General features: G+C 44.5%; 4 protein-coding genes across 5 annotated transcripts; all 4 read right to left on the reverse strand.

The window, feature by feature from the left end:
• Positions 1-1,972: 1,972 nt before the first annotated feature.
• Positions 1,973-6,105, reverse strand: LOC133897878 (3beta-hydroxysteroid-dehydrogenase/decarboxylase-like). Its single transcript, XM_062338705.1, has 10 exons — positions 5,577-6,105; positions 5,290-5,460; positions 4,495-4,611; positions 4,338-4,417; positions 4,053-4,251; positions 3,719-3,836; positions 3,346-3,520; positions 3,050-3,206; positions 2,427-2,493; positions 1,973-2,320 (listed from the first exon to the last, which is right to left on the reverse strand). Exons 1-10 carry the CDS (start codon positions 6,030-6,032, stop codon positions 2,169-2,171), a joined length of 1,692 nt encoding a protein of 563 aa, XP_062194689.1. The 5' UTR covers positions 6,033-6,105; the 3' UTR covers positions 1,973-2,168.
• A 1,112-nt stretch (positions 6,106-7,217) lies between these two features.
• LOC133897256 (probable hydroxyacylglutathione hydrolase 2, chloroplastic) lies at positions 7,218-11,518 on the reverse strand. Of its 2 annotated transcripts, none has more exons than XM_062337907.1 (8): positions 11,185-11,518; positions 10,724-10,909; positions 9,807-10,010; positions 9,255-9,378; positions 8,685-8,785; positions 8,055-8,129; positions 7,879-7,977; positions 7,218-7,650 (listed from the first exon to the last, which is right to left on the reverse strand). In XM_062337907.1, exons 1-8 carry the CDS (start codon positions 11,374-11,376, stop codon positions 7,504-7,506), a joined length of 1,128 nt encoding a protein of 375 aa, XP_062193891.1. In that variant the 5' UTR covers positions 11,377-11,518; the 3' UTR covers positions 7,218-7,503. The 2 variants fall into 2 exon arrangements, with proteins under 2 accessions (XP_062193891.1, XP_062193892.1); XM_062337908.1 differs by having other exon boundaries at positions 11,302-11,515.
• Positions 11,519-12,356: 838 nt separating this feature from the next.
• Positions 12,357-18,116, reverse strand: LOC133896816 (uncharacterized). The gene is made up of 5 exons (XM_062337458.1): positions 17,710-18,116; positions 15,777-16,750; positions 15,312-15,584; positions 15,096-15,187; positions 12,357-13,508 (listed from the first exon to the last, which is right to left on the reverse strand). The coding sequence occupies exons 2-5, from the start codon at positions 16,722-16,724 to the stop codon at positions 12,596-12,598; spliced, it is 2,226 nt and encodes a 741-aa protein (XP_062193442.1). The 5' UTR covers positions 16,725-16,750; positions 17,710-18,116; the 3' UTR covers positions 12,357-12,595.
• A 3,860-nt stretch (positions 18,117-21,976) lies between these two features.
• Positions 21,977-24,751, reverse strand: LOC133897895 (large ribosomal subunit protein eL38z/eL38y-like). Its single transcript, XM_062338723.1, has 3 exons — positions 24,597-24,751; positions 22,891-23,074; positions 21,977-22,216 (listed from the first exon to the last, which is right to left on the reverse strand). Exons 1-3 carry the CDS (start codon positions 24,597-24,599, stop codon positions 22,194-22,196), a joined length of 210 nt encoding a protein of 69 aa, XP_062194707.1. The 5' UTR covers positions 24,600-24,751; the 3' UTR covers positions 21,977-22,193.
• Between the last annotated feature and the right edge of the window lie 785 nt (positions 24,752-25,536).

Consider the following 25,536-nt stretch of genomic DNA (forward strand, 5'->3'; position numbering starts at 1 on the left):
TCCATTAGGAAAAAATATCGAAAAAATATCTTCCCAATAGACATCCATTCAATATGTATAAATTCACACTCAAATCAATAAAAGAAACACTTGGACTATTCATTCTCTACTTTCTGTTCCCTGTCTTTCACATTTCAATTCTAAACACATTCCACGTCTGCCCTTCGTCTAGCCTATGTGCGCCGGCAGGTCGGCCACGCTTCTCAGGACAGTCGTTGTATGCACGCATCTCCCGCGTGGCCGCGCGCCATTTAGTCATTGATGCCTTTCCCACCATCCATTACTTGTTGGCTGCTGTTGACACATGAGCATGTTCTAGATCACTGATGGTAAAGATGGCGCCCCCTAGTCGGAATGTCGGATGATGCGGAAGATCAGCTGAAAGCGGTAAGATTAAGCTAAAAAATCAACTCTGAGACGAAAAAAGGATGGAAGATTACAAATTCACACATGAAAACCACGAAAACATCAGTTACTCGTGAACTATCACCATATGTATAGAGGGGGCTGCCGGACCCGACTGGTCCCTGCTGGCAGCTCCCGGGGGGCGACCCGGGTTCGATCCCCGGCGCTCCCCCCGGGGCGCTTGTTTATTTCCTCTGCAAATGGATGAGTGTGGGCCCCCGTTTCTAAAAATAAATAAATAAATCACCATATGTATAACTACAAGGACTCATCATGAGAGCAAAGAGACTACCAGGAGCTAAATCACTCTGAATCCTTCCAGCACTGAAGGCAGCAACGTTAGACTATCTCCAAAGGATTTCTATCAATGAATAAAATCCCTTCATGAAGGGATTTTCTTTTCTTTAAGGTTCCAACGGTTTTACTTTACGGTTCCCGTTACGAAGGGATTCACAAATTCATTCTTTTCAGGATAAGATTCTCTCTCCTTTACCTTCACGAATCCCTTCGAAAGGAAGCTGTTAGAAATGAGAGAAAATAAAAGGAATAGGAACGGGAAGAGGAATCGGGAAGGGAACGAAATGAAGAGAATATGATTATAGATGGTTAGTGGGCGACGGAGAGACAGAATGGGATAAAATTAAACCAGATTTACATACTTTTGGGATCCAGGTAACACTATCTTCATACGTCCAATCTTTGCAGCACAATTCCTATCCTATGATTCTAGTTTTTTTTTAGGCGGCTCAATGTGAAGAGCCCAAATTCGCCTAGTTTAGAACCTGTAGATGTTTGGTCGTTTGGTACGCCATGTGTGAGCATGTAACATAGGTTGACGAAGTGTGATGGCCAACACTGTGAAATCTCGTACTCCAAAACGGAACAACGTTTACACCATTCTTTCTGGTAAATTGGACAGGACAAGTTAGCTTAAAAGAAAAGAACTAGGCATTTTTACAGATAGGAACACAATGACGACACATCCTTCAAAAGTATGCGAAATATGTTCTAGTAGCAAAGCATAAAAAAGTCATGGCCATGGATGTCCGCTCTAGGATATACACCTTTAAAGAAGCCGGCAAATTTCCAGCTACTCTGTCCGCTAGCCACTTGATTTTGTCAGAAGCCATAGTGACAAAACTGTCAATTTCCTCCTCACATTGCTCATAGACAACAAAGACAATGAATAAGTGTCAAGGATTAATCTCTGACAATGATTCCAGATATAGCGGACGACGACGACGGATGTGTGATCTGCATTCTGAGTATGCCTGCGAAATATGCGTGGGATCCAGGTAACACTATCTTCATACGTCCAATCTTTGCAGCACAATTCCTATCCTATGATTCTAGTTTTTTTTACGAGGCGGCTCAATGTGAAGAGCCCAAATTCGCCTAGCTGTAGATGTTTGGTCGTTTGGTCGCCATGTGTGAGCATGTAACACAGGTTGACGAAGTGTGCTGGCCAACACTGTGAAATCTCGTACTCCAAAACGGAACAACGTTTACACCATTCTTTCTGTATGTCAACTCCAAATTCTATAAATCAGTCAGCAAGGCCTCGCAATTCACAAAAACTTGTTGATCAAGAATCTGGCAAGAACAATCAAACATTCGGGTAAATTGGACAGGACAAGTTAGCTTAAAAGAAAAGAACTAGGCATTTTTACAGATAGGAACACAATGACGACACATCCTTCAAAAGTATATGAAACATATTCTAGTAGCAAAGCATAAAAAAGTCATGGTCATGGATGTCCGCTCTAGGATATATACACCTTTAAAGAAGCCGGCAAATTTCCAGCTACTCTGTCCGCTAGCCACTTGATTTTGTCAGAAGCCATAGCGACAAAACTGTCAATTTCTTCCTCACATTGCTCATAGACAATGAAGACAATGAACAAGGATGCCAGTACTGCATTCAGGATTTCAGGCGAGGAGAGAATCAGATGATAAATTTATATTATGACAGTAAATGAGCAGTTGAACTCAATGTAAGTGGCAAAAGATTAATCCCTTACCAAGACCCATCAGAACTCTGAATTGAAAGTTCAGCATTAGTTTGATACTGTATAAAAAAGCAAGTACCTGTAACATAACAAAGAGACTATGGATCAACCATTTATAACACAAAAATAATTGTCATTGTTGAACCATTCTTGCAACAAGAAGGATTATTTAAGCAGGGTGAGTTATTCACCAACTGAGATGGAATGAATGAATCCTTCTGACAATCACTTAACCAAGTAACTTACAAACATCAACCATGCATGATGAAAGAACTGATGAAGTTTAGATACAGCAAGACAGTTTACACAAGCTAACCATAGACTCGAATCGCTTAACATGACTGCAGGAACATCCAGAATAGTAGAAGTGCGCACATATTAAAGTTTGTTCAAACCAACTTAACCTAATCCTATAACTGACAGAAAAACAAAAGACAGTTTATGAATTTGGTAGAGTGATAAACCACTGCTGCTAATCACCGAACTAGATCAAATTCAAATGGCATATGTGGGCTCAACTCAAACAGCCCAAACTTAATAGGCAGCACCTACTGGAAAATGGCACATCACATTGGGTATTCTAATAAAATAAAAACTTCCAGGATACGCTGTTCTCAACAAAACTGAACACAAACCTTTAAAAGGGTACTCCAATCATCACCTTCAGCTAGAATCCTCAATTTACCAATGCCCCTATTCCATGCGGAAGCCAGGCACATAAGTGAATTCCTCACCACTGAGTGTGATACTTCAAAATAATCAGAAGTAACCTTCTCAACTGTAAAACCAAACCTGCAATAGGAGTTCAACTTCAGTACTCAGATATAATACAAAACGAAATCTTTTTGTGTGAATTAGGGAACACCAATATCAGATTGGTCTACTTTTCAACATAAATAAAACATCACAGAACACAAACCAATACACATACACTTGTGGAGGCAGCACACCATGGATGAAAAGAGCAAGGGAGATCACTAGAAGAAATTTGGCAGCTGACAAAATGAAAGTTCTATCTGAAAGCAGGAACCAGTAGAACAGCAGAAACAATACTGTGACAAAGGAAAAAGTTCTCTTTTCATCCCTCCAAAGAAGAATATCAGCAGCTGCAGTAGAAGAATAACAGGTCAACAAGGCAAAAACATATATAAATCACAACGAAGTGATGACTAGGTAACAATGAAAAGCGTTCTACACAAAACTGTATCAGAAAATTTTGGTTTCCAAAGTTCCAGTTCATACAATTTGGTGGAAAGCAAAAAAGAAGATCAGAAAGCTATTTTCCAAGAAAAAGATTATATCACCGGTTCCACTGCCTAGCAGCTTATCTGCTTTTGATGATCCACAGGAGCTTTGTTGCCTTGACAAACCCAAATTATCTGGTAGTTCTGAGAGTGATCCGACAGTTCTCATAATGCCATCCTAATATTAAACATTAAAATCCATTAGTTGACAGCATCCACGTTGTAAGAAAAAAGAAGTCTTCATAAATACCCCATATGCCTTTATGAGAAGAATAGATCAAGTAACACAGATGGGGAGTACCAAACAAATGATAAACACATAAATCATGATAGAATTGGGAAAACAGGTAACATATATGATCACCAATACTGCATGTTATGAAAACAAGCTCACCTCCAATGATACAACTGGGTAATACCCAAGTAATCTTCTAGCTTTTGAAGTGTTGAAAGTTCTTGTACATGACAAGAAGTATATTGTATCTGGATGCAGAAGTGGAGTGGATAATATTTGAAAACCAAGCCTGTGGTGAATCATATTGGAGAACAAGGCTGCAAACAATAACATCCTGGCAGGAAGATTAATCCTGGGCCTAAAATGGAAGAAAAACCACAGCACATGTTAATTCATGAGTTGCCTTCAAAGAGTAGAGAGAGGGAACGAGGGACAGAGAAATACCTCTGACAACCCATGGCTTGCATTATGCAATTCATAAACTCCCATGTTTTGATAGGTTCATCATTGGTAACAAAAAATGGCTGTAAAATTTTAGGGCGCCAAATTAACCATAAAAGTAAGATTATCGAAATAAGCCTTTTAATCTGTAGAAGTGTACCTTTCCAGCAACAGAAGCTGCATTTGAACACAAAGCTTCCTCAGCGCAAATATTGGCATGGGTCACATTTTCCACGTAGGTGAAGTCAGACATGTTACTGCCACTACCTATTACGAACTGAAAAGAACTGCATAAGAAAGCTAGTATTTCATAGCTCGAAGAGGTCGAGGGTGCCATTCAGAAAATGCACAGGCAGCAATTGTGTCAAATAAATGAAGACTAATAGTTGACACAGAAAAAACAATAAACCCATATTGTATCTGCCAAAAAAAGAAAAGCCCAATCTGCTCTAGGTCCAGCTCCAGTAGTGAAATATTAAGACTACAGATATCATCCGATTAAGGTAAAGTGGCGCATTCACTAAGAACTATAAGCCAGAACCTACTGGGAGAGTAGCTAATGTAACACCTTACGGATCCATTATTTCATATGGCAAATAAGACTTCTTGATCTTGAATCACTACTGATCACTAAAACAGAGAAATGATAGCTACCAACCAGGTTGTGTTCTAACATACTCTCGTTAGTTGTTACCACATTATTACAGCCACATGTAAATTCAGCATATTATAGCCACATGTAACTCCACACTACAAAAAAAAAAAAAAAAAAACAACCCTGCGTTGCATCGATGTACCCTTAGATCCACTCAGTTCACTAATCATGTGAATACGAAAACAGATTCTTAATCCCTTGCAATTATATGTAGTTCTTCCAAATAAGAAATAGAGGTGCCAACATCTGAATTTTGAAGAGAAGTAGAACAGAAAACAAGTGAATTGCAGTTTGGAATACCTTGCCAAAGGGAGACCTTGCATATCCAGCAACGAACCTCACTAGGCTCGAATCGCCAGGCCCAAACAGATTGCTCGGCCGCAGCACGCACGTCCGCATCCCGTCCATCCCGTCCGCACCCAGCACCATCATCTCCACCTGCGCCCTCAGCCCGCTCACCGCATTGCCGAACTGCATTCACAACCAAAAAGCAAGCAGCCGTCACTCCACGGCACCACCTCCAAAACCAAGGATCCCAAAGCCGGGCAGATCACGACGAGGAAATGGAATGTTGCGTGTCACCAAACCTTGTCAGGGTAGGGCGCGGAGTCCTCGTCGGCATTGACCACATCCCGGTCGCCGGCGGCGACCACGTCGGCCGAGCCGGTGTACACCACTCTCCCCACGCCGCACGCGCGGCAGACGGCGAGGAGCCGCCTCGTGCCCTCGACGGCGACGCGGTGGAGGGAGAGGAAGGACCCGTCGCTGGAGGCGGCGGCGGTGGGGTCCACGTGGAAAACGGCCGCGGCGCCGGAGATGGCAGAAACGATCGCCGCGGGGTCGGAGAGGTCGACGGCTAGGTGGTGGACGAGGTGGGAGGCAGGCGGGGACGAGGATGGGGAGGGGTCGACGACGACGACGGCGGACCAGCGGCCCGAGGCGGCGAGCGCTGCGGCTAGGTGGCGGCCGAGAAGGGTGGAGCGGCCGAAGGTGACGGCGCAGGCGGGCTTGCGCGGGTTCGGGCCGGGCTCGGCGGTCGCCATGGGGGGTGGGGTGGGAGTGGGACGGAGGTGGGTGACAAGGCGAAATGGGGAGGGCACGCGAGGTTTTTGTTTCAAACTTTTTCAGCTGCGTTTGTTTTTGTTTTTTGAAAGTTAATCTTATTTTTGTTTTTTGAAAATTAATTAATTTGCCCCGTAGATACGGTTCTACTCCTATTGATTAGCCACGGTGGAGTCTGGAACATTTTGCTCCGTTTCTCCTGGCATGGCATACGAAGTAACAGATGAATGGGATCCGCATTATCTGATTTTACTTAGTAATTTGTGAGTGTATAAACAGTATTACTGAAATCCTGAATATCTATTTGTGATCTGATGGACGAGTGAACACGAACTACGAATTACTGTAGCATCTAAGCAAAGGATGCAGATCCAGATGAATCAGGTAGAGCCAAAGCAAAGTGACATATGTGCACTACCTGCAACATATACAAATAAAATTGTTTCAGATGATATAATTTTAGGTTTGAGGGTACAGATATGATCAAAACGGATCAATTTTAACTAAATTTTTGATTTGCCTGGGCCCCTAAGATGAATAATTGCAAATAGACTCGACCAAAGGCTCCAAGATATTCGAGCTCGACTAGAATACGAATGAATCTATCGAGCATGACACATATGTATGTGTATTGAAGCCTAATAGAGTCGATCGAGCTCGAACAGCTCATGGAAATGGAATCCAAGCGTTCTTTTGACAACCCAAAGAATTTTTTTGCCTGGTTGCTTTGCGCGAAAAAAATAGCTCGCTGATATAACCTTTTGACATATTCGGTGACGAACATGTCGATTCGATAACTTGGTCGGCAAAAAAGCTTTCATACGACAGATCCAAAAAGCCATTCGATTGCCAAGGAAGTTTCGACAGAATCATGACGCCTCCTATTTTTGGTGATGCATCGCATCAAGCGTGGTTAATGATTGAACGGGCACTTCTCCAAAATGTGACGTAAAAACCAAGTCTGGCATTTTATGCCATCAAGGAAAGGACCCCCCCCTATAAGGATAAGTACCTTTCATCAGTAGCCTATAAGTGCATTTCCAGGCATTTGTAATGTTGATTCCCTTGCATTGGATTCATGCAATGTCACTGCGTCAGTACAATGCCACTGTAATTCTGTAAAAATAGATCACGAAGACAATGCCTCATGCCAAGTTAACGACGTATTGAACAACAAGAACTGAGATGCACTATCGAATGGCTAACTCGCATTTTTTTTTTACAGAGTAGATGATAACAGAACATGTTCATTTGTAGTCGACAAAAGAATCACTGGCTACTATAGATAAGCACTGCCCAAGCTACACACACTCGATCCAATTTTGCCGAAGCATTTAAAAAACTAGCTCAAACTAATATACCTTTCCTTCCTATGTTCCTTCTGTTTTAGGGGTCCTTCGTCCGCTCTTTAACAAGATAGTTGGTCATGTAACGAGAATTTCTTTTTGTTAGTCAAAAGTTATCTTTTGCTCGACGGACAACTTCAAGCACACGGTCTTTGTCGAAATGATCTGGAATGGACAGAGTTCTCTTAATTTCTGGATTGGAGGTCCGCAAGAAAGGATTGCACTGCTTCTCTCTCCCAATTGTTGTTGGCACCTGTCAAGCATGAAACTTGAATTAGGGTAAGAAAAGGTGGAAATATTGGCCAACTTAAGAACTGTTGAGTAACCCCATTCCTGAAATAACGTATGCATCATGCATTCCGGAATGTTTACAAGAAAGAATGGAATCAAGAAATTTCGAAGTAAACAAAGTAATATTTTGCATAATATCATGTATAAGAAACATTAGCTTGCAACAAAGGCTGGGAATACACCATATTACCGTGGGTATATTTTTATTGCGCAGATCAGCTGCATTTGCAGCATATTCCTGTAATTCTTTATTTCCTGGTTCTACACTCAAGGCAAACTTTGAATTGCTCTGCAGAGAGGTACTTCATGCATTAAATAACGGCTCAATGCAGGAAATTTCTGGACCTGAAAAGAAGGATTAATCACCATAGTATATTCATGTCCACAGTATACTTTCGTCTCATCAGGCAGAGCTATAATTTTCTGGAGTGAAGAATACATCTGCAGTACGATAAGGATAAAATGGTCGCATATAAATCTCAATGATACATGGAAAACTATTTCATTCCTACTATGAAAAGGAAAATGTATTGAGCTGAGCCATTGACAAATCAATAAAACTACCAAGAGTTCACAACCTTCTAACTTTCATTGAATAATTAATGTCCAATGTGTCAGTAGTCAGATTTGATCACAACTATCCCCATTTGATGTTCAAATAAATAAAAATACAATACTGAACACAATGTAGAAAGAACTCAGTGAGTCAAATAATTCATAGTCTTTTTCACCTTTTATATTCTGTATCTTGCTTACTCATTGCTGACAGGTTCTACCAGTTGCAGTTAAGAAATAAGTTAAATTATACTGAAAAATCAGAAGCTAAAAAAAACTGTATTAATCACAATTAAGAGACTTCTATGCTGAAGTAAAAGCACTGCAGCGGAACTAGTTTGTTAGTCCAGTAGGGAATGTGAACCTGACATATGAGAATTGTAACGACCTTCATACAATATAAATGTATATGAAGGTATTTGCGTGCCAGTAAAAAAGAACCTGCTGTGGAGTCCCTTCGAAAAGCTTTCCGCATGATAGATTGAACAAGGTGTCACCTGTAAATATGGCCCCAGAACCAGCAAAATAATAGCACACATGACCTGATAGAAATACAGGGAAAGTCAATGAAGTGATTAAAAACGAAGTTGCATTAGTAACTTCTTTTGCCAAAATAAATATAAGGCACATATTCTCAGTTTGCTTTTCCTATGAAATACGACGAACCTTGATTGCTTTGAACATGTTTCATAAAAAGTTGCTACTACTTATAGATTTTAACAGGACAGAAAGAGAAAAGCAGGAGAAAACAGTCATGCATTCAGATGTGGTAACTGGTAAGGAAAGCAATGAAGTGAAAAAATTTCAGTGTTCCTAGTGTGTTTTTTTTTTCAATGAGAGGGGGCTATCCCTTCGTGCTCCTAATGTGAGTACTTTTAATGATCAGCATATCAATGCAAAAATATATCTCCCGTGCATGATAAGTCTGTGTGTACACAGTAGGGGTTACAGTATTCAATTTAGAGCACGAGAGAATATAAGATGACTCAGAAGAAATTTGCAATTAAACACCTGATGTATGTCCAGGAGTTTCCAGTACAAAAACTTGATGACCGGCAAACATCCATGTGTCACCCTCCTTAAGAGTGATGTCAATGCCTGGAATTCTATCCTTATCCTTCTCAGAACCAATTACCTAGGAAAAATGTATATAATTGTTAGAAGATGATAGCAGACAATGTCATTGTTCATATATTAACATTAGGTGTTTCAGGTGGTAGGAGCATCCAGTGGAGAGACAACGACAAACAAGACTACCAGAGGTGGTAGTTCCTCAAATTTGCTACTGTAAGCAGAAGTCACGCTCAAGCTTGAGGAATAGCCATTAGCCATTATTACCTGCTCGATTTCAAACTTCAGCTACAAAATTCAATCTTGAAAATTATTTATCTACTTGAGTTTGACAGATACATCACTAATTCACTGATAAGAATAATATATGGTAATATAAATGTTCATAACTAGCTCATAACAATACACATTTTGATTGCATCACATACTGTCTCAGAGTCACTGAATGATGGAAGAAAAGAAAAGAACAAAGCAAACAGCCCAAATGTATACCTTTGCACCATATTTTGCCTTCAGTTCCAAGTTTCCACCAGTATGGTCATAGTGATGATGGGTGTTCAGTATATAAGTCAAGTTCTGGTTTCTCTTTTCCAATGCATTTATAATAGGCATAGCCTCAGAAGGATCCACGACTCCAACTGTTCCAGTATCAACATCATGCAGGATATATGCATAATTATCTCGAAGGCAGGGTACCTGCACAAAATCCAGGGTAGCTGCCGATAAATACCTAGGTATACTCAGGAATATGACTGAATGAAAAGAAAGATCAACAGATAGGAGGATAAGTAGTATGTAAAGAGCAACAAATTTATGTGAACAACTGATAATAAGACATCTTTCGAAAAATGCATTGTTTCTTCTTCTTTTCCACTTTTCCCTATTTGCAACTATGTCTGCTATTTCTCTGTGCTCTCTATTACAATGATCTAGGAATAGGACTCTAGGAGTCATGCTGTTCCATCTTATGATGAGTAGTCAATCTGTGTGGAATAAACTATGAACAAATGATGTGCAAATCATGTGGCCCGCCAATGTATGCTTGACAATGTCAATCATAAAGATACAGTCTAAGGTGTCCAATGCATTGTAGTTAGGTAGAGGATAGAGAACAACAAAAAAGAATGAGGACGCATCTTTTCATGAACACGAGCTCTTGCCTACTGAGAAAGGGCTTATGGCCCAGTATTTCTTTCTACAAAGAGATGTCACCCAAATGTGAGAAATTCGTCACAATTGGTTTGGAAAACCTCCTTCGAAAGAACTGTTTTTGACTGTTAACTTCTCTCCTAAAGAGCACTGCTCTGTCAATATAGCAACGAGGCATTTACATCGATGAGCAACATCAACACTAAATTTGATAAGAACTTATTGGCTACAAAAGGGAATGATCATTTCAGACCACTCACAAGCTCAATTTGCAGTGACGAGGAGACGCTGGTCATGTCGCAGAGGAACCGTCCTGCGCCGAACACCCGCCCCACACCTTGCAGCGTCCTCAGCGGCATGACCAGCAGGGTACCGATTCCATACAGCAACGGCTTCCCAAGCCATTGCTTCCGCACGCTCGGCAGCAAGGACGGCTGCCCCCTCATCTGCAAAACAACATAACCCAACCAACATTTTTCACAACTCACAATTCAAAATTTCAGAGAATCAATAACACAGAAACAGCAACTCAGGCAGCGACATTGCCAGGACCAATCCCATCTCCATACTGCGCAAATTCACACAACGAATTCATCGTGTAATTCGACGAATCTATCTAGCTAGAAAGAAGAGCACTACGGCATGAGTAATCGACTGTGTATCCCAGCAATAACGCAGGAAGCGAAGGTCCCAAGTGCAAAAACGCCAGTTCCGCTCGCACCGAGGCAGTTGCAGCGGCGACGCGTTCCGACGAAAACCACAGCCCCAGATCCAAACCCCCACCGATAACCACCGAAAAATCGCGCGAGGAAGAGCGAGGTGAGGAGGGAGAGGTGACCGTGGGGGCGGCGGAGGAGGAGCAGCGCGGAAGGGAGGAGGCCACGATCGAGCACGCCTTCGACAGCATCCTCATCCCCGCTCCTCCTCTTCCTTCCTCCCTTCCGTGCTCGCAGCGCTGCCGCCTTCCGAGGATATATCCTCGGCGTGGCGTAGAGAGAGAGAGAGGAGAGAGGAGAGAGGAGAGAGGAGAGAGAGGCGGACGGCACGGTGAGTAATGGGAAAGGAGAGAGGGAGAGGGAGGTTGGCCGGGCGTGATGGTGCTGGCTCGCCCGTGCCGGGCCCACACGGACCCGGGCCCCAGGGGTGCGCCTCTGATCTGGCCGTCCATCTCGAGATCGGCGGCGCGCGTGGGGCCGACGTCATGCGCTCGTGATCGTTCCTGGGTTGGACAGTTGGACGGAGGCGCGTACCATATTCGTTTGCCAGGAAATTACGCCTCCTGCCATTAGTGGCGCCCGCAACAAAACCGATGATTTCCACACAAACTGGTCTAGAAAAAAAAGGATTTCCACACAAATTGGTCTCGAAAAAGGAGGATTTCCACACGAATTTGTGTCGATTCTCTTTAAATTTTCCGTTAATTTTTAGTGAACCCTGTTGTCTTTTGCTTGTGGCCATACCTTGCACACGTTTTTTTGGCTCTTTGTTCGTAAAGAAAAATGCCCTCTCACGGGGATTTTTATGTTTGCAGCGGCAAACTGGTCGTGCGGTTGTACAAGTGATAACCTTGACCTCATTGAATACTTCATTAGCCTCAATTATTAGCAAGTGGACGGCAGAAGTTAACCAAAGCATGTACCGTGCAAATGGTTGGCACTTCGATTACGCAATTAACGCGTGACAAGACAAAGAGATTTTCCTCGATTACTCCGCAGGTCAAACGCGTTTATTACTTTTCCATCAGATGCATGGGGCGGATACTACTCCCCATAGATGAGAAAGAGGAAGAAGAGGTGAATGAACCTCGCTATTAATTCCTCTGCATCCGTCACTGATTAGACTTGATAGCCTTTTTAAGGAAAAAACATTTTCCAGCCTCGAAAAATCAGAACGAATCCACCCAATCGAGCAATATAATCCAGAGTTTCCCAATCAACATCAGTGATAAATACAAGTCAATTCGTCATCACCTTTTCTTTTCTGTAACCTTGAAGAAAAGAAACAGAAAGAAAAGAAAAAACCCAAAGGCTCAACAAGGAAACAAAAACACCCTACATTAGCTAACCAAGCCCATTTCTTGGCCCAATCAAATTTCACGATAGTAGCGGCCCAATTAGGGCCTCCGATCCGCGTCACCCCTCCTTCCCGTTCGCCGGCGCGGCCGCCCCGCCGCCGACGAGCATTGCGGCGGCGGAGTCGACGTTGGTGAGGAGATACTCGTAGATCTTCTTCCTTAGCCGCTCGATCGTCTCCTCGGGCACGCCGCGGCCGCCGTTCGCGGCAACCGGGGCGGCGGCGGCGGCTGTCGCCTCGCCGTCCGCGTCCGGCGGAGGAGTCTCGCTGCGCTTCCCGATCTCTCCGAGCCAGTCGTTGACGCGCTTCAGCTGCGGGAGCATCCTGGCCGCGCGCTCGCGGTCCCACGGCGCGGCCGCCGCCACGTCGGCGTCCAGGAACCGCTCCACGAAGCCGAGGAACCAACCCCTCGACTCCTCCCCGAGCCGCCTCGCCAGCTCGCCCCTCTCTTCAGTGCCTCCTCCCCTCTCCCAGTCTGGCAGAGCGGGCGTCGTCGTCAGCGCCGCTGAGGCCGCCGCAGCACCCGGGCCCATCCTCGCCTTCCCCTTAGCAGGGGACATCCGCGACTTCGGCGATGGCGACGACTTCGTAGCCGTGACCGCAGCCGTCGCCGGCTTCGCGGACTCGTCCACGACCACCACGGCCAGCGGCGAGGAGACCGTGGCGGGGACCGGTTTTAGGTTGTAGAGGCCGAAGGCAGAGAGGTCGGTGGCGAGCGCGGCGCTCACCCAGGACGTAGCTCGGCGTCGGCGCTCAGCCGCAACGGCGGCGGCCTCCTCGTCGGTGGCGGAGGCCACCGTTCCGGAGTCGCTGGCCGCCGAGTGGTCCGGCGAGGCTACAGAGGCGGCAGGCTTGGTGAGGGTGTCGGTGATCACCGTGGCACGCGAAAGCGCAGCGTGGAGGGCAAGGAACTGCTCGACGGCCTGCTGTGGGTTCTGCTCCTCCGCCGTGGAGCTCACCTCCGCGTACGAGCTGCTCAAGACAAACAAGGTCAGTAACTAGAAGCAAAGCTACAAGCAAAATCACGGCTAAAAATGGCATTGTACTACAGCTCCTGATGTAAACTTTCCAAAACAGCTCTGACAACACAAATTTACAATGTGAGTAACAGTTGAAATTTACAGTGAATTTGACACTAGCAAACACAGGATCCAACAGGAGAATACACTGGAGCTACCAATGGAATAAAGTAAACATGTGATGTTTGTTAGTAGAAGGGAAACACGCATCTGCAAGTAGAGCAGGAGAAACTTCTTGCTTGTCCAGTCACAACATTAGTGACTATTGAGCATCACTATACAATGCAGTGCAATAGGAACAGTAGGCCATAGATCCATAGCACGCAGAGACAGTTCAGAAACATGGTCAACCATGCATATGCCAATAAGCAAACCAACGCGCAGGTCAATGCCAAAGCCAGAACTGTATGCAAACCTGTATATCTGTGCTGCACCTGTATGCCAACATTTCAAAATTGTACTTTCTAGCATGCACAAAACTTCAAAATGGCAAATTATAGATGTTTCAAACTTCCAATCTTCTGGTAATTTTGAGTTAACTTTTGCAAGTTAATATTCATGTGTAAAAATATGCAGCTCAGAAAAATAAGATGGCTAGCAGGGACCACCCTACCATGGGTCAAAGCTCCAAAAGGGAGGAACCGAGCTGGGTGATAGCATTATTGCAACATGCTGGACAGCTCGAACTGAGACATTTGGCGCGTGATGCCAAAGGGTTATCAATGATCTTGCCCCAGTGAGATGCAAGCACAAACGAACCATGTGGACATGAACAGCAGGCTTTGCTAAAAGCACACAGCTGATACCACCTGTCCTGGTGCCGGATCACCATGTCCTGTATGTGTTCGTCAGCACGGGAACAGGCAATCAAGTCTGTCTACGACCAGAAGCCATGTGAAACCCTTGAAGGCTCCATAGGGCTTATCCTTGATGCATAGTTGACTCATTTCTACCAAAGGATTAACTGCAGCATTAGAACTACAATGGTGTGGATGGAGAGAATTGAAGTGTTAGGTTCAATGTGGAAAACCGCTAGAACTATTGGTAGGAAACTAATTCTTGCGGAAGTTTTCTAATTTCGAATTAAATGGCGGCAGAGTACACTGAATCGCTGATAGTACTAGCTGCTATATCTTTGCATAATTGGATAGAGGTTACCAAAACATGCCAGGTTCCCCAATCAAACCACAAGATTATCTTATACTATATTTTAATGGACAAATCATTAAGCATGTGATGCCATCTAACTATCAAGTATCAAACATGGTCTATCATTATCTGCAAGCTAGTGATACATTGCCCAAATTAAGTACAGAAGAAAGTCACAGTTTGAAAATAATAGAAGCACTAGGAGCTACAAGATAATGATAAAGGCAGGGATTGAATAGAGAAACAACTCGGGTCATGGAGAATATACCAAACGGTAGGTTGTGGTCCACCAATAAGAAAATGTTCCTAGAACTAATTAAGAAAACAATGCGAACATAATACAAAACTTGTGATGATCATAGGGCTTGTGTCCGGAAGAAGAAAAAAATACCTCAAACATCTGAGCAAGCTCTCTGCAGCAGAAGCTTCTTGCATGGCTTCGACGGCAGCCATTTGTGCTGACTCCCTGTACTTCAGAAGCTCCTGTCACAGAAATGACATGGTATGCAATTTAAAACCGAAATGCTCATAGCAATCCTTGATCTTTCAAACTGTGTCAAGCAAAAGTTTAAAACCATATCAATTGTGTCAATAAACTTAGTCATACCTTTCCTAATTTTGCAAGTGATGGAGGAATTGATGTCCACGAAGTGCTAGCATCTGTTAATTTTTTGCTGTTGGGGGGAATCTTGACTAAATTTGTAACATTTGAGTTGCTTAAAACCCCAGATGTTCTCTTTACAGCAGGAGGATGCTTCTTAATTGTTTTGTCGGCATCATCTGAAGGAGCAATTGCAGTGCTCTTCCTAGCAGCTTTCTGAATCATACTATCATCTTTATGTGACACCTTCTCATCCCCTGGTGGCTTTCGTCTAGGAGTCTGCATATTAAGAATGTACGTGTTACCTTAGAACCTTTGGGTAAAATTAGAGTTTAGTGTGTCACTATGGTCACTGGAAATTCCAAACGTTGATTCATCTTGAAGAGAAAGTGGCGGTGATTAGTGATCACTTATAACACAATTTAAACATCAAGTGCATATACTGATAGAGATAATCAACATGTTACATACCATTGTGCTCTTGTTCTCAGACTTTCTGTCAGCTTTGGTTGTTTTCGATTCTGAATTGCCTTTTCCTTTCGAATCCATGTTTCCTTCCCAGCTTCTTCTCAAGGCCTTTGGCCCTGATCCAATACTCAACACAGAGCTACTGATCAAATTACCAGCAGAGGACTTCCTCCCAGCAGTAGTAACCTTCAAAACAGAAGCTGCCTTTTCTAACAAGGAAAGCCTAGAAGACGATGCTTTCTCGGCTCCTTTTACTTTGTTTCTCTGTTTCAGATCATTAGAGAATCTGTCGAATGATGGAGGTAGAGAATAGACACTGGTTGGAGATGAAGGTGTTGACCTAGTAATAGCAGGCTTCGCCTTTGATTTAATTGCATCCTTCTTATCACCAATCCCGTTCACAGCTTGTTTTGACAGAGAAGAGTTTGATTTGGTGAGCAGCGGCTTCTTATTTTCTGCCCCAATGGGCTTGTGCATAGCATTTATTTTCTCCAACTTGCTCTTTTCCTTTTCTAGTGACAAGCTGCTGGCATCCTTCAATCCATTGGTTGGTTGTGCCTTCTTGCTGCCATGAAAATTCGAGGAACTGGTTACTACAAGATCCTCAGGGTTGCCAACACAAGGATGGCGACCAGGAACTGGCCGAACTCCTCTAAGGATGGGTACTGGAGTAGCTGCCTCTAGACGGTCTACATGGATGAACTGGCCTAGCTGAATCTTGTCGCTCAAGATGAGATCATGCTGTTCCTCCGGAAGGGAAACATAGGTTGAATGGGATGAATCCGACACCTTAAGGTAGAACCCTTGGTTGGTGAAAAGATCACTCCCGGCAAGCGCTGGAACAATGCTGACAACCTGAAGAAGCGATGACCGATGCTCGCCTGCGACTTTAACATCCGTGTTCATATGCTGAAGGAGTTTCACAAGGACACCAGGTACCAATGAAGCCATTATCGTAACTCCTTAAGCACATTACTCTGCACAGTCCAACAATGGGATTATGATTAGGGGCATGAAAAATTGGAACCAAAAAGTTAAATCTGGCAGGCCTGGCTATTCCTAACAAAAGTGAAACCAACACCGCTGAATGCAATAAAGGTTGCAACTTTTCGTGACTGTAATGTGCAGAAACCTGGCTCACAAGTCACTTGGCGATGTATGTACGGAATGAAAACTTAAGAATTGCACGGCGATGATCAATAATTTCAGAAAGGGTAGGAAGATGAAAATCGAGCAGACCTATCCAACCGTGCCACTAAATTGACAGAAGTCACGGAATCGTCCTGAAACGCATAGGTGATGATGCAAGAAAGGCTACTAGAAATGTAAGTTATGGCGGGAGTACGGCTGAGGAATGGATGTCTTTGCTTGTAAGGAATTGAATTCGGTCCAAACTGAACATGTTCAACAAACACCATGGCACAACCGATACCAGAAGTCATCATGGCATCAATGTGCGCTGCGGTGGTCCTGTCCCAAAGCCAATTTTTGTCACGGCAAAAAAAAAAAAGGGAGAGCAATGAGAGGAAGAACATCACCAACCAAATCTTGCGCGCAAAGTACTAGCTGCCCTGTCAATTCCTGCAACCTTAAACAACCGCTAAATTCGAAAGAAAGTAATTAGCAGAGGATAACAAGGAGCGGACACTTTGCAATCAACCGTCCACTGCAGCCTCCAAACCCATGCTTCTACTGAACAATTCTTTCTCCCAGTCCCAGGAAGCTGCAAGCAATGGCGTGTAACCCTCCAAACCCAAGCCCCACACGAACAAATATTTGGAGAGCGAAAAAATCTGGGAAAAGGGTGGGTGGGCACGCAAACGCAAAGCGAAATCATCGCCAGGAAATGGCAAGCGCTTGAACAAGAAAGGAAAATCTCGAAACGGGGGAGGAGATAGAAATTACTAACCAGGAGCACGAGAAATCGGAAACGAACCTTTTGGCGGAAATCCGGGCGTCTCTTCTCCGCTCTCCTCAGGCTTCCTGTGGAAGAAGGAAAGGCTGGGAACCAGAGCTCCGCCCACCCGCACCACTCGTGGGATACCCCTGCTGCTTCGCCGACGGACTGCGACCCCGGAAGGAAAGCGCGATCCTTGCGGTAGCCACGAGCACGACGCAGGTCCGGTCAGAGAGGGCTCGCCCGCGTCACATCCAAGTGCAACAAGTCAAGGATCCTCTCCTCTCTCTCTCCCCTCTCCTGTACTCATTCCGTTTGGCTGGCTCTGCTCTGGACCGCTGCGTTGGGCGCTTGCTCGGGTGGGCAAGAACCAGCCGATATAGGAGGGGGACGAAGCTCTCCCTTTCCACTGTCCTCTCTCTCTCTCTCTCTGGCGCTGCTGGGATGGAGAGATTGGACGAGAGCAGGGGGCAGCAGAAGTAACCGTAGGGAACTGACACGTGCAAACCAAGCGAACGCATCCACTGTGCAGTGTACAGCGGTCACCCGTCGTGGCATTGCGTTGTGTGCCGCAGCGCAGAGTGGGCGCTAGTGGGTGGGTACTGGGTTAGCGCTACAACTGTTGTGGTGAGCCGTTGCTTTCCTCGGGAAAGGGGTGAGAGGATGCCTGTTTGGTACCACTCTCGTTGAAAATGATTTTTTAGTAGTTTTTTAAATAAATGATATGATAGAAATGATTTTGTTAGAGAAGTGAATTATGAGTAATTTTTTTAACTTATAATATATATATAGTATATTTAAAAAATCACTCTAAAAATTGAAAATTATAAATTGTTGTTTGATAGAGCTCCTACTAATTCTACTTATAAAGTGATACGAGAGCTCCTTCAAACATACCCTTATTCTTAGTAGTCAATCCGAGAGACAAGAGAAGCAAGCAAAGCAAAGAGAGCAAGCCTGGCTTGCAAAATTCCTTCTAAATACGTTTGTAAGTAACATTTTTTTAAAAAAATATTCCAGCTACAACTCTGTTACAACAAGTGTTTCTAATTTCGGAATTCCAGCTACAACTCAATGAAATTTCGTGAATTTCAATTTTTTATCAGTGAATGAAAAATTGTAAAACAAAATCGAAATTCATGTTCGCAACAGCCAATCCGAGGGACGGAGAAGCGAACAAAGAGAGCAAGCCCTGCTTGCAAAAATTCTTCTAAATACATTTGTAATTAAGATTTTTTTAAAAAATATTCCAGCTGCAACTCTATTACAACAAGGTGTTCTGATCCTCGTATAATTCCCGTGGAATTACTAAGCGTGTGAATTTTACACGAATCGCAAAGTTGGATTTCTATAGGTACTGAAAAATACGGGCCCTAATAGCAATACGCACGGCGACGTTCAGTGCAACTGCTTTCCTGTACACGAGCGATCGAATCAGAATTAGCCAGTGATGATCGGCGATAAAGCCGGCGAGTGATTGGCACCCCGTAACCACCACACATAATGCCATGCCGGTCGACACAGCACAGAAAAGGCGAGCGTATTCTGTGTGGAATACTCCAATTGCCATCATCGTGTACTGGAGCCGGCCCTCCTCAACCACTGCTGCTGGATTGCTACCAGATTGAATCAAAACTCCCGACACATTTTATTTCCAGACAAGGACATTTCCGCTCCCTAATGCCATGTTTCAGACGAATGTTTTTTTTCCCTAATTTCTGTGGAAACTGAATTGTTTTGTAAGCAACTCCTACCTTGACTTTGCAGAGATCGGAGGTTGTATTTTCATTATAAAAAATTGTGGACTAAGCCTGAGGGGCAGCGGTCAGCGAGCGCGCCAGTGAAAGTTCTAGCCGTCGGTGACCATGTGTGCGCTTTTTCCCGTCGTGCCGTGCAACGCCTAGAACGAAGAACGTCGACTTGGATCAATAGCAACTCCCGGACCCGCTGGCAACTTCGTGCGCGCATGCATGTGGTCGCCGCCGCAACGCCGGGACGGCGTCGGTGCCGAGCAACGCGAAGCGGCCGGGCGACCTGCGACGGTGAGTTGCCGGTCTTCAGCTGCAGGCCGGTACACGGGTTCACAGACCACACTGCTCAGGGGCACGAGGTGATCTAGCCGAAGCGGCGCGGGTCGCCGTCGGACGGACGGACGGGCCCTTGCAGCTAGTGGACCTGGGGCACTGCGCCACTGGGTCCACCTGTGAGTGGCCGCGTGGGGCTCGTGCGCTAGCTCTCCGGTGAAAGCTGCAGGCCATCTGAACCGGGAGGGGACCAAGGATACGCCGGCCCACGGGCGAGGTGAGGCGATCGAGCTGGTTGGCTACGTGTGCGTCTACTGCCAACCGCCTGCAGCATGCGTGAGGTGAAGTGAGGCCACTTCCTGTTCGCCCCAGAAGCCGAGCTTGCCTGCTACTGCTAGGATCATGTGACGTTGGATGATCCGTTGTTTGGGCAGACGCCGCGTCAGAATCCACGTGATGGCGCTACGAAGAACAAGGCGAGATTGGAGCCGCGTGATCGACTGTCGATCGAGCGAGTCACGTACAGCAGGTTCGTTCAGTGTGTAGCGCCGGCAGATCTGAACATGATGGCGAGGTGAGATCCTATTCAGAAAGACTATTGTAAATTTTTATTTATGTTATCATATAATTTAATGGTTAAACTAAAAATTAGAGAATAAATATGTACTAGTTTTTGGCCCGTGTTTTGCACATGGCAGGCAACACGGTCGGGCGCGGGATGTAACGCGCGAGAGCACGGGGGCGTGGGGAAACGCGGGAGGGTGCGGGACACGGAGGTTGCGGGACCCACACAAGTGGAGCGGGAAGGGGGAGGCGGACGCGGCAGATCATCACATGGAGCGGGAAGAGGGAGGCGGACGCGGCAGATCATCACACGACAATAGAAATTTAACAAACGTTTTAAGTAGGAAAGATTATTATAGGAGAGAAAATCTTTATAGAGTTGAGACTTATAGAGGCTAGATGACTGACGTCAGTGCGTGCGGCGCAGTCTTTTTTACGCGAAGTGGCGGCGGCACGTTTGAGGTGGTCGGCTGGTATCGGCAGCGGCGGCCAGTCGGTCATGAACAGAGTAAACTACCTGTACGGCTTGGTGGAAGCCGTGCGGTTTTGGTTAGAAAAGGATCGCCTTTCTTTGGCCCATGCCAATGCAACAATGAGGTGTTTGTCTGTTCTTGCTTGCACTTTAGGTAAAAGCAGGAGATTCAGATTCCTGCACAAATGCAACCTTCAGCTAAAATAAGCTACAGCCTAATGCTCAGCTAGACGAATCGCCTATCTGTCTACATTAAGATACGATTCTATCGTTCTGTCTTGTACTACACGAAGATAGAAGAGTGATTGTGCTACATTGCTACCTTTGGATTTTTCTCTTTCCTGTTCAACTGATAGTTGGGCTAGGTCAAATTTTGACTTGGCACATGAGGGCCTTCAACCAAACACGCCCCCATGTTTCTGAATTTGTTATGCTAGCACAGCAGGGGTAAACATCCGTATGCAAATCTCCATTTGGATCGTGGGATGTGAATTTATCTCGACTCGTTCCTGATCTCTGCAGAAACTGAACTATTTTATGCGAACTTACCGGGTTCCAAAAACTATCAGCGTTGCTCTATGGCCCAACCTTTTAGCCAGATGCACACGTCATGTCATGTCGCTGTAGTCTGTACTGATATAGCGGCGAGTGAGCAGTGCGGCAAAACACGCAGTACATTGAAGTTCAATGCTCAGCGGTCAAGCGGCGACTTCAAACAAGATCTCTCTCTCCTCTCGTCTGAACAGCTGAACGTTGCATGTTTGCATCGATTTGTTCTGGCCCAGCGACTAGCACTCTGAATCTGACAAGATGACCAAACGCCCCGTGGCTCTGTGAATATGATAAGAGTTTGTTTGGTAGAATTTCTCTTGATTACTGTTTTCTTCTAAAATGAAGGAGAAACTGAAAAAACAGCTCCCTTATTTATTTCATGTATAGAATCATTTTTTCATATAGTTTATTTAAAAAATCACTTTTAACCATAAAATCACTCTCCAGAATCCTCAGGACATAAACCAACAGTGCTAAGTGAACCCATCCAACCAAATCATGTGATGGCACAAGATGTCATTGGAACATGTGCTTCGAGATGCAAAACTAGAACTGCAGAGCAGACGCACTGAATGAACGAAAGCATAGCACTTGCGAAAGAATGCACCAAGGCCGTAATCCACAACTTTGGATCAGGTTCCCCATACTCTCCCCACTGATAACAGTAGGCTACGGATCACAGATTCACAACAGGTGCAAAAGGATAATACTGACTTTAAGCGATAAAAATGTCACGGACAATAAACCAGCAGAAGTATGTCATCTAACTGAGTGGTGATTTGTCTTTCCGCAAACAAAACTGGCTATATATAAATCCATTACATAAGACTACATTGTTCACAGGCCAAAAGTTTCTGCAGATGACAAGAAAAGCTTCCTGCTTCATGAAGATACCTCTCTTGCTTGAATCTTTAGACTTCTTGGACACTCAAACCTGCAGAATTAACAGATATCTCAATTGCTGGATTTACTTGTATAGACAACAAAGCGTAATAGAGTAGCAGAACCGAAACAAAATTAAATTAGCCCTGTCATCCAAGGTGGGCTGGCATCATGAAAAGAAAACATTAGACATAATTTTTGGCTTTAGTGCTGTCCATAACTACCACACATACAGATCTGGCTCGTCATTGTTCATAACTAATTAAAGAAAAGCAATATTCTTGCCAAAATCCTTCGTACCATCAATATATGATGAAGGGACCTTAAGAAAGTACAACCATCACATTTTGACAGAAAACAGAACATTATAATTCGCCAAGGAATGGAAATCTAATGAGGATTCAAGGTATGTAGTCAAGGAATATCTCTCAAGATCTCATAGCTATTATTGCCACTCATTGATTAAACAAAAAAGGGTTTCAAACGCAATCCATAAACTCATCAACATATTAACTAGAGACAAATATGGCTTGAGGTTAAAACCTATCAATGATAATCTCTCAACTAAACTCCATCCTCTTTGGGGCAACAGAGACTCAATGGAATGTGATATAAGAAAGTAAATTTACAAGGGCATCAAAATAACAAAATTTGTGATCCACTAGTGCAAGATATAACCCGACACAAACAATTACAGGCAGATTATACAAATTAAGTTGCGCTAACCTGGAGGGAGTGATTGCTTCAACTTGTTTGCCTTCTCAGCGTCAAAGATACAGAGGGTGTACAAGTACTTGGAGCAGCGCACCTTGAACTTGACGACATCTTTGCTCCTCTTGATTTTCACAGAGCGTGCATCCTTCCTCCTAGCAGTAAGGAGGAAGTCCTTGATCTCATGGATCTGCTTCGGCTGCAGCAATAATAGGAAGGAGAAGGATCAGAGGATGCCAATCAGAAGTAACCATCCAGACATCAGAGTGGGAGTGACTAAGCTCAATTAAGCACAAATAAGCATTCCACATAGTTACTACTTGCACCAGTCTACAAGAATATAGCGGCAGTACTAGCATCTTGCAAGACATAAATTAAATTCAATATCTGATAGCTTTTCAAATTTTTGTAAAAGGACCCTCTGATGTCAGTGTTGCAATAAACATACAAGCACAAAAGGAAGCCACAACTTGAAAGTAATGGCAATATTTCATTGTTTGCACAAATACTCACTCTACTTGTCACTTTTTCCGTTATCCATTCACTACAGATGGTTCTATACACCCCAAATGATAAAAGCATAATCAGCTTCCACCAACCACTAGATATGAGACAAATGTTCGCAAAGTACAACAGTTCACTTGCACAAAATTCTAATAAGAGTTAGTTAAGAAATAACAGTTCAGTCCAAATACTACTCTGCCATGTCCAACTGAAAATCCATCTCACATTAGTTGAAGCAACTCCAACCCCCATTATGCAGTTATATAATCCATTTTACATGGCCAGAGTTTCCACTACTAGACTTAAACCTAACATAAGCCATCCAGTAAAAGGTAACATCAACTCCACCGATCCAGCATGAACTGATCTCTCATTCATGCCGCTTAACGAGATTTCATCGTAAGCAGGTTGATACATAAAACGCCCAACTGAATCCACCAACTACGATCTGCGTACAAATCCCTATCTTACCGGCAGAAGCAATGAACAATAATGCATTGGGACATCCTAGTTTCATTCCCCTACACACAATTACCTACTGATGCTATATCCAGAAACAAAAGTCCTCACATACACCAAGCTGAACAATCGGAGCAGGCAAAATCTTATTTTTGAACGAGCCCCCGGCAGGAGATGTTATATTAAAAAAGAAGGAAGACCCCCAAAATGGGGCGGTACAAAAAAGAGTTCGGGGTCAGCCACCAGGCCGACTCCAGAAAAGAAAAACGAAACCTATTCTCGCAGAATTAGGCGCCGTAGGCGCGTCGCTCCAGCTAAGGCCCAGAGGTTGGCTTCATCCTTGATCCGCTGCACAATTTGTAGCGGAAAACACCTTCCTCTCGAAGGTTCTGGCGTTGCATTCTTTCCAAATCTCCTATCAGGCTAGGATTTGGGGAGATCGCTAAAGCACTCCACCATCCGCGGGTAGTCATGGCTGACGTCCAAGAGTCTGGTCGCAGTGCCGAAATTGCAACCCACTGTGCTAGCAGGTCCCATATACGTCTTGAAAATCTACACTCCCCAACGCGATGGAGGCCAGTCTCCAAAAAGATGGACTAAAAAGATGGAGCAGGTAAAATCCAATCTACTTCTAAATTACAGTAACAAGCGCAGGGTCTCGACGTACAAAATTCTCGTAGCATCGTATCAGACTATGAGTAGCAAACGCAGATGATAGGCGAGCCGAACGTAATGGAAAACGAAGGTAGCGCGCTTACCATCTTTCCCTGAGAAGTGGCGGTCTCGGTGGGCGCAGCGTCGGGGGATGCCGTGGCGGCGGCGCGCGGAGGGGAGAGCGGGTATATAGGGGCGGGGAGAGAAACCCTAGTTGGAGAGAAGCGGTTTCCGAAAATGCCCTGAGGGGTGGGGAGAGTTGGCGTGGGGACACTGCAGGTGGGTCCGGATGTACCATGTCGATAATGTAACTTACCTCGTGTTTTTCCCGATTACGTACGTATAGGCCAACATTGCACATGCCAAATGATTTATTTGCCTCTTTGAACAGATGGATATGAGAAAGATGAACCAAATGATTTTGAAGCAAGTCAAGAGTTAACCTTTGAATCTTTTTGACAGAGCTCCTGAACGGAGAGCTCGGGTTACCGGAGTGTAAGGCTGCGTCAGCAAAAGGGTTCTTTCGTAAAATTCCCTAGGCGACATCTTTTATTTCCTACATCTTGGGCGCACGAGCTTGATCTAACGGTCAAGATGGACCCAAACTCGGGCCCGTTTTAGGGGTGTAAATAATAATAATATGAATGTGAAAGCCTTTTTCACAAAAAATTATTCGGCCACCTTTCTATTTTCTGTAGACATGAACAACACGGTCTTGATCTAACGGTTGAACAGAGCCCAGGGTTGGACCCTGATCCAAATCAGGGGTGTAAATGGAAACATAAAACATACTAATAGGGTCGTTTATGAAAGAATCCTTCTCAGCGTGCCGCCCTCCTCCCCGCTCTCCCAGGCGCGCGCCGGCCGGCGAGCTGCCCACCGGCAACCGGCCAAGTTACGGTTCCGCCGCCGCTGAACGGAGAGCTGGGGCTCTTTTGTAAAATTCCCTAAGCGACATCTTTATTTCCTACATCTTGCCTTGATCTAACGGTCAAAACGGGCCCAAGTTTGGATCACGATTCGATCCAAGTTAGGGTGTAAATG

Source organism: Phragmites australis, chromosome 17, assembly GCF_958298935.1.
Source record: "Phragmites australis chromosome 17, lpPhrAust1.1, whole genome shotgun sequence".
Lineage (NCBI taxonomy): Eukaryota > Viridiplantae > Streptophyta > Magnoliopsida > Poales > Poaceae > Phragmites > Phragmites australis.

Excerpts from the sequence above, each read along its gene's own strand:
- LOC133897878 (XM_062338705.1), bottom strand. The coding sequence starts at position 6,032 with ATGGCGACCGCCGAGCCCGGCCCGAACCCGCGCAAGCCCGCCTGCGCC. Across the intron at positions 4,418-4,494 it reads CAGCTTCTGTTGCTGGAAAG|CCATTTTTTGTTACCAATGA; the intron begins GTACACTTCTAC and ends AAAATTTTACAG. Across the intron at positions 3,837-4,052 it reads ACCCAGTTGTATCATTGGAG|GATGGCATTATGAGAACTGT; the intron begins GTGAGCTTGTTT and ends GTTTAATATTAG.
- LOC133897256 (XM_062337907.1), bottom strand. The coding sequence starts at position 11,376 with ATGAGGATGCTGTCGAAGGCGTGCTCGATCGTGGCCTCCTCCCTTCCG. Across the intron at positions 10,910-11,184 it reads TCGCCGCTGCAACTGCCTCG|ATGAGGGGGCAGCCGTCCTT; the intron begins GTGCGAGCGGAA and ends GTTGTTTTGCAG. Across the intron at positions 9,379-9,806 it reads AGGCAAAATATGGTGCAAAG|GTAATTGGTTCTGAGAAGGA; the intron begins GTATACATTTGG and ends CATTTTTCCTAG.
- LOC133896816 (XM_062337458.1), bottom strand. The coding sequence starts at position 16,724 with ATGGCTTCATTGGTACCTGGTGTCCTTGTGAAACTCCTTCAGCATATG. Across the intron at positions 15,585-15,776 it reads CTGAGAACAAGAGCACAATG|ACTCCTAGACGAAAGCCACC; the intron begins GTATGTAACATG and ends CTTAATATGCAG. Across the intron at positions 13,509-15,095 it reads AGCTTGCTCAGATGTTTGAG|CTCGTACGCGGAGGTGAGCT; the intron begins GTATTTTTTTCT and ends TGTCTTGAGCAG.
- LOC133897895 (XM_062338723.1), bottom strand. Across the intron at positions 22,217-22,890 it reads GAAGCAATCACTCCCTCCAG|GTTTGAGTGTCCAAGAAGTC; the intron begins GTTAGCGCAACT and ends TTAATTCTGCAG.